The sequence below is a fragment of the Somniosus microcephalus genome, chromosome 9, assembly GCF_052327205.1.
Source record: "Somniosus microcephalus isolate GS21.2 chromosome 9, FLI_Smic_1.0, whole genome shotgun sequence".
NCBI classification, from domain to species: Eukaryota; Metazoa; Chordata; class Chondrichthyes; order Squaliformes; family Somniosidae; genus Somniosus; species Somniosus microcephalus.
This window is the reverse complement of record NC_140995.1, coordinates 135,247,274-135,260,410: the sequence shown is the minus strand read 5'-3', so window position 1 is coordinate 135,260,410 and position 13,137 is coordinate 135,247,274. Positions and strand designations below refer to the sequence as shown.

Here is a 13,137-nt window from a genome sequence, read left to right as displayed (position 1 = left end):
TTTTTCGTAGTGATTTTTTACAACTGAGTGGCTTGCTAGGCCATTTCAGAGGGCAGCTAAGAGTCAACCACATTGTTGTGGGTCTGGAGTCACATATAGGCCAGACCAGGTAAGGACGGCAGATTTCCTTCCCTAAAGGACATTAGTGAACCAGATGGGTTTTTGCGACAATCCGATAGTTTCATGGTCACCATTAATCCACACTTGTCCAAGTGACTGTCAATTTTGTCCCTGAGTACTGTTTCTAAAAGCTTCCCCACTACCGAGGTCAAACTGACTGGCCCATAGTTGCTGGGTTTATCTTTACATCCTTTTTTGAACAATGGTGTAACATTTGCAATTCCTCAGTCCTCTGGCACCACCCCCATATCCAAGGAGGATTGGAATATTATCTTATAGAGATAGCAGTAAATCGTCGGAGCACAATGTTATCTCATTTCGTTTTGTGTTCAAATGAGAATTGTAAGTAACAGGTAATGTGTCATCTTTATTTAAACTGAGTCAACGAGATCCAACTACAAGCGTAAGTCAGCGGGTTTCTTCATCCCTCTGTGCTGCCGACCAATATGGCCAGGGTCCCGGCCCTGACCGGAGCCTCGTTTTATAAGCAGGAATCATACTTTTAACTATTGGGAATGTTCCAACTCCAATTTCATTCGTGTAGTTTTATTCGAATTATGTGACGAGTTTCATTGCCCATTCAGAGTCAAAACACCCACAATTTGAATACTAAAAGCAGGTGACTCACATGAAATGCTAATGGAGACGTATTTCTGTTTCATTTAGGGCATTTATCGGGAGGGGCACCTGTTCTGTGCAAGATATAGGCCTGAATGGAAATTATATTTTCATTTGAGTGCGACGTTTATCTGGTAACAATAAAAATAAGAGTTTCTAAAATCCGTATAATATATCTGTGAAAACGATCCCAATTATAATCGGTACATTTCCCATGTTTATTCTACTACATGGGTTAAGAAAAAATACAGGTATTTAAGTGAAGGGAAGGTGGAGAATGGGGCATATTTTTGAGCCCAGTTCAGTATGCACTAACACATCTATCGATATAAATAATAATAAAAGCTTTAACTCCCATGAAAGGTCACCGTGCCATTAACCCGCAAATGCACCTTGCAATATGAATTGGGAACTCATCGTTTCTTATTGGCCTGCTTTTCTGGCGAGAGAAAGGAAAGGGCGAGAGGAGCTCTTTGCTTTAAATAATAGATGAGATGGGCAATGGGCTGGTCGCGACGAGAGCAGGTGGTGAGCATCAGATCCAGTTCGCTTTCTCTCTCTCCAGCTATTGTACGCCCAGCTTTCCGTGAAATTACATCGAGTCACTTTCACCACCACCTCCAGCACTGACGTAAACCTGACAGGACGCAGCAGCAGGACGCCGAGTCATTGAGACAAAACAACAAAAAAAACCACACACACACATGCACACGGGTGAAAAAGATGTACAACACCAGTGGATCAGCAATCGTATGAACAGCTTTCTCCTGAAATGCAATAAAATAGTTGCTGAGAATTGAGATGACTCTTGCTGCAGGGTGCCGCATTGCCTGGATGATGGTAGGAAGCGTATTCTGCAATTTGGTGGTTGCTGTATTGATCTGAGATACACACATATATATATATATACTACATGCGTGGGATTTCGCCTGAGATTTCAGCGTTGGGTTAACACGACTGCTGTCGAATCTATACGTTTTTGACATTTCGATTGAATTCCTGGATTCGCACGTTTCTGGAAAAAAAATCAACAGCAAGGATGGTCATCGGAAGCTAAAAGGCAGGTTGGGTCCCTGTTCGCTGCGGATCTGGAAAGATATACCCGATACCCATTACAAAGGGAATAGGAGAACAATGACTCATTTACAAGCAGGGCTGTCGCCAGAAACTCTGGAGAAAGCTAAACTGGAGCTGAATGAGAATCCAGACACCTTACATCAGGACATCCAGGAAGTAAGAGATATGATTATCACCCGGCCGGACATCGGCTTCCTTCGGACTGACGATGCTTTCATCTTAAGGTTTCTAAGAGCCCGAAAGTTTAACCATTTCGAGGCTTTCCGCCTGCTGGCTCAGTATTTCGAGTATCGTCAGCAGAACCTGGACATGTTCAAGAACTTCAAAGCCACCGACCCAGGGATCAAACAAGCGCTGAAAGATGGCTTCCCTGGAGTGCTTTCTAACCTGGATCATTACGGCAGGAAAATCTTGGTCCTCTTCGCTTCCAACTGGGACCAGAGCAGGTACAAGGCTGAATAAAAGCATCTGACCAGCCCCCCCCAACCCCCCACCAAAAAAACCCACTGTCTGACCCATTTCGAATTTAGCTTGAATAACAGAAAGCATATTTCCCTAATGTTAGGTTGCTGTACCAACATATATCCTGGCTACCTCTGACCTACTTCCCATCGAATTATATAGGGCAAAACCAAATACCAAATAGATATAACCACCCTTGCAATACAGCTATAAAAAACCCGAGCAATCCTTTGTTTTAAAAAAAATCCGAGGTGGCAATTAAAAAAATTATTTTAAAAATTAATGTATTCCTGAACCCAACCTATTAATGACAGAGGGTGCTCCCATGAGGGTTAAATAGGATACAGCAGATGTTTGCAAATGAAAATGTTACTGATTGATTTTTAAATCAAAGACATAAAATCATCAGAAGTCTTTGTAACATGACATCATCAAGATGGTGTCAATCATCCCCATCACGATATCATGAATCTTTCCTAGTGAATGTTTACTAATGAAGTTAAAAGAATCAAATGATTACTGGTGATGATGTATTTTCTTTAAACCCAAAGCTAAGGATCTTGTTTTACAATCAAGTGGGGGGGGGGGGGGGGGGGTGGTGGATGGAGCGAACCCGTGAAACTATACCAGGGATGTCTTCTCCCAAAACAATGGCGAATCAAACACTTCATGACCCGGCATTTTGGGTAGTAATAGTGCAGTGTCTAATGGGGAAACTTTGAAAATATTTGCTTCATTTGAATGCTCATCTACAAGTTAATATTAATACATAAAGCGAAAAAGGACCAAAGCTTTTTAATTTCACACTGTCTAGTTACAGATCTTTGCAGCAATTTCTAACGAACGTCAGATCAAGTCAAATCTCTTCAAACTGGTCAACAACGTACTTGTAATATATGTGGGTGAGCAGGATAGGAGACCATTAGTGATATATTAAGAATGTAACATAATTCAGAACAGATACATCAATAGGTTTCCAGTGTCTCTTGCCTCCCCATCTGCCATACAACTTGGGTAGTGGCATATTTCACACACGACCTTTAATGGCGGCATGTTCCCACTCCATTACATCAATGTAACAGTGCTGGTCACTACATTTTCAGAAAGGTGTTACTTCTTTGGTTGTAAGTGAAACTTAAATTAAAATCTAGATATTTTTGCAACTTTAAATATATAAAAGCCTTCTTAATGCACCCAGCATTTGTTGCTTCATAATATTTTTGAATGTAACAAAATGCAAATAAAATTAAGAAATATATGCAGTTTAATCATTTTAGATATATTGAGACTATGCACTTCTATGCTGCCAGGATGCTGCAGTGGAACAATATTTTGATGCTATAGGTGGAATCAATTGTAGTATTAACAGGTTTTGGAACATTTTGTAATCTTAAATTAATTAATATTTGCAAATCAACAAACAAGGGTTGTAGGATATGAACACTATCTGTCGCGAATGCAACTAAAAGCTTGTGGCATTTTCAATTACAGTGTCATTGCTTGCAGACCCATGTTTATGATGAGCTTGAAAATTTCTACAGTGAAACATTGTGGCAAATCAACTCCTTTAAGTTGTCAGTTTTGAAAATAGTTTTGAAAGTTTGGATGGAACAAGACAATATTCAAATATTTACAGATTGTTGCAAAGAGAATCTTAAACGTAAGTCATCATAAATGAAGGTGTCACTGCCCATTATTGTTTCCTGTTACAATTTCTGCTACAGTTTGCAGTATAGTGTTGACAGTTTATAATACAACACACTCTCTGGCAACTCAAGACTGCCGAATGCTAAAGTTTCTTATTCAGCTGGCATTGGCTAATTCATTGTGACAATCTGTGTGATCATAATTGAAAGTGAATACTATTAACAGTAATGTAATCTCATTTGAAAGATAAAGTTTACTAAGAATGGATGATGTATACAATCTGAAGACCTTGAGACTATAACTTAGGTATTACAAATATAAGATGTACACAGGAACATTGAAACAGCACTGTACTTGGAACAATTGTTGTGGTTCACCTTACTGATACCAGAATTCCAAAAATACTATATTATTACTATATTTCTTATACCATTCAATTGCTTCTGTCACTAAAAAAAAAAATTTTGTTTTGAAGTAGCCATTGCTATCTACCTCCACTGTATCCCTGGCTATTTGTTCCATGCATTCGCCACCTTCTATGTTATGCATTGAATCTAAGCACTCTGTTCCCTTTTCCTCTTAGTAACAAGAATTGTTTACGCTACTTCAGATATTTTCTATACAAACTCACTATCATCTTCAGGGCCTGAAGCTCTGTTCCTCTGACTGTACATCCTAACGTCTTATTTGCCTTCTTTACTGCTGCAGTACTCAGAATCATACCTTTCAGCCAATGTCCCAAACTCCTCCATCACCATCCCTGGATATGTCCTGTCCCACAGGCAGGACATACCCACCAGGGGTGGTGGCACAGTGGTATACAGTCGGGAAGGAGTGGCCCTGGGAGTCTTCAACATTGACTCTGGACCCCATGAAGTCTCATGGCTTCAGGTCAAACATGGGCAAGGAAACCTCCTACTAATTACCACCTACCACCCTCCCTCAGCTGATGAATCAGCACTCCTCCATTTTGAACACCACTTGGAAGAAGCACTGAGAGTGGCAAGGGCACAGAATGTACTCCGGGTGGGGGACTTCGATGTCCATCTCCAAGAGTGGCTCGGTAGCAGCACTACTGACCAAGCTGGCCGAGTCCTGAAGGACATAGCTGTCAGTCTGGGCCTGCAACAGGTGATGAGAGAACCAACACGAGGGAAAAACCTACTTGACCTCGTCCTCACCAATCTACCTGTCGCAGATGCATCTGTCCATGACAGCATTGGTAGCAGTGACCACCGCACAGTCATTGTGGAGATGAAGTCCCGTCTTCACATTGGGGACACCCTCCATTGTGTTGCGTGGCACTACCACCGTGCTAAATGGGATAGATTGAGAATAGATCTAGCAGCTCAAAACTGGGCATCCATGAGGTGCTGTGAGCCATCAGCAGCAGCAGAATTGTATTCCATCACAATCTGTAACCTCATGGCCCGGCATATCCCTCACTCTACCATTACCATCAAGCCAGGGGACCAACTCTGGTTCAATAAGGAGTGCAGAAGAGCATGCCAGGAGCAGCACCAGGTGTACCTGAAAATGTGGTGGCAACCTGGGGAAGCTGCAACACAGGACTACATGCATGCTAAAAAGTGGAAGCAGCATGCTATAGACTGAGCTAAGTGATCCCACAATCAACAGAACAGATCAAAGCTCTGCAGTCCTGCCACATCCAGTCGTGAATGGTGGTGGACCATTAAACAACCAGCGGGAGGAGGAGGCTCCATGAATAACCCCATCCTCAATGATGGTGGAGCCCAGCAGGTGAATGCAAAAGACAAAGCTGAAATGTTTGCAACCATCTTCGGCCAGAAGTGCTGAGTAGATGATCCATTTCGGCCTCCTCCATAAGTCCCCACCATCACAGAAGCCAGTTTTCAGCCAATTCAATTCACTCCACATGATATCAAGAAACGGCTGAGGGCATTGGATACAGCAAAGGCTGTGGGCCCTGCCAACATCCCGGCTGTTGTGCTGTGGACTTGTGCTCCAGAACTAGCCGCACCTCTAACCAAGCTGTTCCCGTACAGCGATAACACTGGCATTTATCCGACAATGTGGAAAACTGCTCAGGTATGTCCTGTTCACAAAAAGCAGAACAAATCCAATCCACCCAATTACCGCCCCATCAGTCTACTCTCAATCATCAGCAAAGTGGTGGAAGGTGTCATCGACAGTGTTATCAAGCAGCACTTACTCACCAATAACCTGCTCATTGATGCCCAGTTTGGGTTCCACCAGGACCACTCGGCTCCTGACCTCATTACAGCCTTGGTCCAAACATGGAAAAAAGAGCTGAATTCCAGAGGTAAGGTGAGAGTGACTGCTCTAGACATCAAGGCAGCATTTGACCGAGTGTCGCATCAAGGAGTCCTTGTAAAACTGAAGTCAATGGGAATCGGGGGTTGGGGGGGAAAACTCTCCACTGGCTGGAGTCATACTTAGCACAAAGGAAGATGGTTGTGGTGGTTGGAGGTCAATCATCGCAGCCCCAGGACATCACTGCAGGAGTTCCTCAGGGCAGCGTCCTCGGCCCAACCATCTTCAGCTGTTTCATTAATGACCTTTCCTCCATCATAAAGTCAGAAGTGGGGATGTTCGCTGATGACTGCACAGTGTTCAGTGCCATTCACAACTCCTCAGATAATGAAGCATTCCATGCCTGCATACTGCTAGACCTGGATGACATTCAGGCTTGGGCTGAGAAGTGGCAGGTAACATTCGCGCCACACAAGTGCCAGGCAATGACTATCTCCAACAAGAGAGAGTCTAACCACCTCCCCTTGACATTCAATGGCATTACCATCGCCGAGTTCCCGACCATCAACATCCTAGGGGTCATCATTGACCAGAAACTTAACTGGACCAGCCACATAAATACTGTGGCTACAAGAGCAGGTCAGAGGCTAGGTATTCTGCGGCGAGTGTCTCACCTCCTGACTCCCTAAAGCCTTTCCACCATCTACAAGGCACAAGTCAGGACTGTGATGGAATACTCTCCACTTGCCTGGATGAGTGCAGCTCCAACAACACTCAAGAAGCTCGACACCATCCAGGACAAAGCAGTCCGCTTGTTTGGCACCTCATCCACCACCTTAAAACGTTCACTCCCTCCACCACCAACGCAATGTGGCTGCAGTGTGTACCACCTACAAGATGTGCTGCAGAAACTTGCCAAGGCTTCTTCGGCAGCATCTCCCAAACCCGCGACCTCTACACCTAGAAGGACAAGGGCATGAGGCGCATGGGAACACCACCACCTCCAAGTTCCCCTCCTAGTTACACACCATCCTGACTTGGAAGTATATCGCCATTTCTTCATCGTCACTGGGTCAAAATCCTGGAACTCCCTCCCTAACAGCACTGTGGGAGTACCTTCACCACACGGACTGCAGCGGTTCAAGAAGGCAGCTCACTATCTCCTTCTCAAGGGCAATTAGGGATGGGCAATAAATGCTGGCCTTGCCAGCAATGCCCACATCACAGGAACGAATAACAAAAAACTCTGTGCTGATGGTTTCAATTAAATATCAGCCAGTCACCTCAGATTACTCTCCGAAGTTACATTTGTCTTTTATTCCCATGATGTTTTTGCATCCCACAGTCTCATCATCTTGCATTTCTCCTCATCAATTTGCATTTGCTTTTTCAGGCCAAAGCTAGCAGTCTATATTTGGCCTACTTATTTATTTATGCCTTATACATTAAAACGCAGAGAAGTTATGTTAAACTAGTATTAAACCTTGGTTAGACCACACTTAGAATTGTGCACAGTTAAGGTCTCTATACAGTATTAAAAAAAGATAGAGAGGCACTGGAGAAAGTGCAAAAAAGATTCACAAGGATGATACCAGAACTGAGAGGATATACTTATCAGGAACAGCTGGGGCTCTTTCCTCTAGAAAAGAGAATGCTGAGGGGTCACCTGATAGAGGTTTTTATAATTATGAAGGGGTTTACTAGGTTAGATGTCGCAAAAATGTTTCCAGTTGAAGAGGGAGATCAAAACCAGGGGCCATAGATATAAGATAGCCACCAATAAATCCAATAGTGAATTCAGGAGAACCTTCTTTACCCAGAGAGCGGTCAGAATGTGGAACTCACTACTACAAGGAATGGCTGAGGTGAATTGCATAGATGCATTTAAGGAGAAGCTAGATAAACACATGAGGGAGAAAGGAACAGAAGCATATGTTGATAGGGTAAGATGAAGAAGGGTAGAAGGAGGCTTGAGTGGAGTATTAACAGCAGCACAGACCAGTTGGGCCGAATGACCTGTTTCTGTGCAGTATATTTATTCTATGTAATATATGTAACCTCCATGGTGTCCCCACTCTTCAATGCATTGAATTCAAAATTCTCATCCTCATTTACAAATCCTTGAGCTGTCTTCTTCCTCTCTACCATTTCAACCTCCCTCAGCCCTACAAACCAGTCCACACTCTCCATTCTTCCAACTCTAGGCTCTTGTGTAACTCCCTTCCCTATGTTCCACCTTCAGTGGCAGAGCCTTCCACCATCTTGGCCCTATATTCTGAAGCTCTTTTCCTAAACCCCCCTGTTTTGCTGTTACTATCCACCCCCACAACGGAAACTCCCTCGAAACATACATCTTCGACCATGCCTCATTCACCTTCTCTAAGTGATCTACTCCTACTACCTAAGATCTGTTTCCCGCCCCTATGAAACACCCTGGGACATTTGTTACATTAAGAGGGCTATATAAATACAAGCTGTTGATAAGGTCATTGTCCCATTCTGAGCCGCTGGCACAGACACAATGGGCCAAACGGCCTCCGTCTGTAAATTTCTATGATTCTATGATATTGTGGACCAATTTCCTGTTCAGCACCGTGTCAAACTCTTTGCTAAAATATAAATATAACAAAAGAGTAAATCTTGTAAGGTCTTGCTCTTGGCGCTCAGTGGGAATCTGGACCAGAAGTCAGCGCGCACTGAATTGAGCATTTTGACCTCAGCACCAATTCTCCTATCCAAGCTGTCATGAAGTCAAGCTCTGCATCAGAAGCTTTGCCTAACAAATTTTACCCTTTCTTGTCCAGTGAGTTTTCTCGCCACTCCTTGAAGAAGTTCAATAGATTTGTCAGACACAAAATCCCTCCCATAAAGCTATGCTGACTCCCTTTTATTAGTCCATATTTTTTGAGGTGTTTCACTATTATTGTCAGTTTTGTGGGTTTCCCTCTATTGTTTTACCAGTTATGTGGATATCATAGATTCATAAAAACTTATAGCGCAAAGGGAGGCCTTTCAGCCCGTCGTGCCTGTGCTGGCTCTTTGAAAGAGCAGACGTGCTTAGTCCCACCCTCCGCTTTTTGTCCGTAACCCTGTAAGTTCCTCATCCTCGAGTACATGTCCAACTCCCTTTTAAAATTATTTATGGAATCAGCTTCCACCACCTTTTCAGGTAGAGTGTTCCACATACTGACAACTCCCTGAGTGAAAACATTTCTCCTCATCTCCCCTCTAGATCTTTTGCCAATGATTTTAAATCTATGACCTTTAGTTATTGACCCACTCACCAGAGGGAATAGTTCTCCTTTATCTACTCTATCAAAATGTCTCATCATCTTGAAAACCTCTATTCGGTCACCTCTTAACCTTCTCTGTTCCAAGGAGAACAGCCCTAACTTTTCCAACTTCTCCTCATAACTGGAGTCCCTCATCCCTGGTAACATCCTGGTAAACCTCCTCTGTAACCTTTCAAAGCCTTTACATCTTTCCTGAAGTGTGGTGCCCAAAATTGTCCACAATACTCCAGCTGAGATCTAACTAGTGATTTATAAAGATCATGATCTCTTTGTTTTTATATTCCACGGCCCTATTTATAAACCCAAGTAACCCATATGCTTCTTTACCCACCTCATCAACTTGTCCTGCCACCTTTAAGGATTTGTGTATATGGCCACCAAGGTCTCTCTGCTCATCTACACTTTTCAGAATCGTGCCATTTTTACTATACTGTCTTTCCATATTCATCCTCCCAAAGTGCATCACCTCATACTTCACACTTCTCTGCATTGAACTCCATCTGCCATATTTCTGCCCATTTTACCATCCTGTCTATGTTCGTAACCTTGGTGTCATATTTGACCCTGAAGTGAGCTTCCGACCACATATCCACGCCATAACTAAGGCCGCCTATTTCCACCTCCGTAATATCGCCCGTCTCCGCCCTTGCCCCAGCTCATCTGCTGCTGAAACCCTCAGCCATGCCTTTGTTACCTCTAGACTTGACTATTTCAATGCACTCCTGGCCGGCCTCCCACATTCTACCCTATGTAAACTTGAGGTCATCCAAAACTCGGCTACCCGTGTCCTAACTCGCACCAAGTCCCGTTCACCCATCACCCCGTGCTTGCTGACCTACATTGGCTCCTGGTTAAGCAATGCCTCGATTTTAAAATTCTTATCTTGTTTTCAAATCCCTCCATGGCCTCACCCCTCCCTATCTCTGTAATCTCCTTCAGCCCCACAACCCCCCAAGATATCTGCACTCCTCTAATTCTGGCCTCTTGAGCATCCCTGATTATAATCGCTCAACTATTGGTGGCCGTGCCTTCTGTTGCCTAGGCCCTAAACTCTGGAATTCCCTGCCTAAACTTCTCTGCCTTGCTACCTCTCTTTCCTCCTTTAAGATGTTCCTTAAATCCTACCTCTTTGACCAAGCTTTTGGTCACCTGCCCTAATTTCTCCTTATGTGGCTCGGTGTCAGATTTTTGTCTTATAATACTCCTATGAAGCGCTTTGGGATATTTTACTACGTTAAAGGCGCTATATAAGTAAAAGTTGTTGTTGTTGTAATCCTGAAGTCTACAACTATCCTCATCACTAGTTACTATGTTGCTAAGTTTTGTATCAAATGCAAACTTTGTAATACTGCTCCCTATACCCGAGTCTAGGTTGCTTATAAAAATTGGAAAGAGCAATGGCCCCAAAACTGACCCTTGCGGAACACCACTGCAAACCACCTCCCAGTCTGAAAAATATCCATCCACCACCACCCTCTGCTTCTTGTCACTGCGCTATTCTGTATCCATACCACCACTTTCCCCTTCATTTTATGGGCTTCCATCTTCTTAACAAGTCTCCTGTGCAGCATTTTGTAGCATGCCTTCCAAATGTCCATATATACAACATCTACTGCACTATCTTGATCAACCATCTCTGGTACCTCCTCAAAGAATTCAATCAAATTAGTTAGACATAATTTGCCTTTAACAAATCCATGCTGGCTCTCCTTGATTAACCCATGCCTTTCCACGTGAAAGTTTATTTTTTGATAGTATTCCATATTTATGATTGAATATTACTTTTGATGATGCAGCTACTTCTTCTAAAATATGCCAGTACAGTACATAATTAATTCTCTAGTTTTAGTCCCTGTGACTGCTCTATCAAAACATAGGTCAATACATCCCAGTGGAAGGTGATAATCTTTTATTCTCACTGATTTCTGTTAATAGGTTCAAGTAAATTAGGTTGTAAGTTTTAGTTATATAGGTTTAGGATTTTTTCATTTTTGAGTAATTATTCCTTTTTTGTTGTATAGTCAGAATATTTGTATATAAATATTTTGTATTGTATTCAACTGCAACAGAGCATTGCAATAGCTACACTGTGACTAGTTTCAGAGGTTCAACTGTGAGAGGCATAGAGTTGAGTGAAAGAAAAGGACTTTTATTTATGCAACATTTTATTACATTTTAAAGTACTTTATTCAGAGTGTTGTTTACTCAGAGAGTGGGTGGAATGTGGAACTCGCAGGAACAGGAAGTGGTAAGGCAAATAGCTTAGATGCTTTCCAAAGGAAACTAGATGAGTACACAAGAGAAAAGGGAATTTAAAGCTATGCTGAAAGGCTGAAATGAGGTAGATGGAATGTGAGGAGATTCATGTGGAGGATAAACACCAGCAGAGACTAGTTGGGCTGAATGGCCTGTTTCTGTGCTGTATATTCGACGTAATTTTATTTAATACTGCACATACAATGAATTACTTTTAAGTGCAGTGACTGTTGTTATGCAGATAAATGCCGCAGCCATTCTTTACAGCAAGATCCCATAAACAACAATAAAATGAATGGTCAGCTAGTATGTTCTTTTTTGATGGTTTTGATTGAGGGAAGAATATTGGCCAGGGCACTGAAATAACCCCCTGCTCTTCCTTGAACAATATCAAGGGATTTTTAAAAATATTTACTTAAGCAGGCAGACAGAATCTTGGTTTAACAGCTTATCCATAGGACAGCACTTTCAACAATGCAGCATCCTCTCATTATTGCACTGGCATGCTTAAGCCCATTGACTGCACACACGTGGATTTGCAGGTGCCGCATCTAAATGCTTTGAGCCACCACGACAAACCAGAGAGTGATTACTGGGTGATAAGGGCTAGCTGCTGACTACAACGACTGAGGGAACAGTGGACTGGTGCAGAATAAAAGCATCATGACTGCTGCCAGGATATTGGGCATTCACTATCATGGCGTGCTGAGTATGGTCGCACACCAACTGCATATTCAGCGAGTGGTAACCTTTGCGGTTGCGGTGATTACTGCGTGATAAGGGCTATCTGCTGACCACTTGACTCATGACTCCACTCCACAACCCAGCCACACATGGACAGCATGCGTACAACGAGAGCCATCCTGCCACACGGAATCTGATAGAGTAGACCATTGGCGTCCTTAAACAATGCTTCCGCTGCCTGGAACGCTCTGGAGGAGCCCTGCAGCACTCACCAGAGAGCATTTCAAGATTTGTCGTGGTCTACTGCATGCTTCCCAACCTCGCCATCATGAGGGCACAGCCATTGCCACCAGGCATACAGTGACCAGCTGAGGAGGAGGAGGAGGAGGAGAAAGAGGATGAGGAGGAGGAGAAGGAAGTGGAAGAGGAGGAGGAGGAAGAGGAGGAGGAGGAAGCAGAAGAGGAGGGAGCAGAAGGGAGGAGGCAACCCAGACAGCTCCTTTCTGCCCGGGCTGTCAGTGATTGACTCATCCAACTGTGATACCAGTGAACGCAACCCCAATTCCCCATTCAACAGTAGTCCCACACCTTACCTTCCCTCTGTTACTGACCATGAAGCATCCTCTTGGCCACAATGCTGAAATAAAAGCCACCACAAAAGAAACATTCCAGTCCAATTTTGTACATCAATCCATCCAATATTACATAACAAAGTCAACTAATC

At 43.3% G+C, this 13,137-nt stretch overlaps 1 protein-coding gene across 2 annotated transcripts in view; it reads left to right on the top strand.

Moving 5' to 3' along the window:
• Window positions 1–1,215: 1,215 nt before the first annotated feature.
• The window catches only part of clvs2 (clavesin 2), a 101,215-nt gene continuing 89,293 nt past the window's right edge, over window positions 1,216–13,137 (top strand). For both annotated transcript variants that reach the window (XM_085997275.1, XM_085997274.1), the window contains exon 1: window positions 1,216–2,261. In XM_085997275.1, coding sequence (XP_085853401.1) covers window positions 1,873–2,261 — 389 coding nt within the window. In that variant the 5' untranslated portion in view covers window positions 1,216–1,872. The remainder of the gene's footprint in view (window positions 2,262–13,137) is intronic.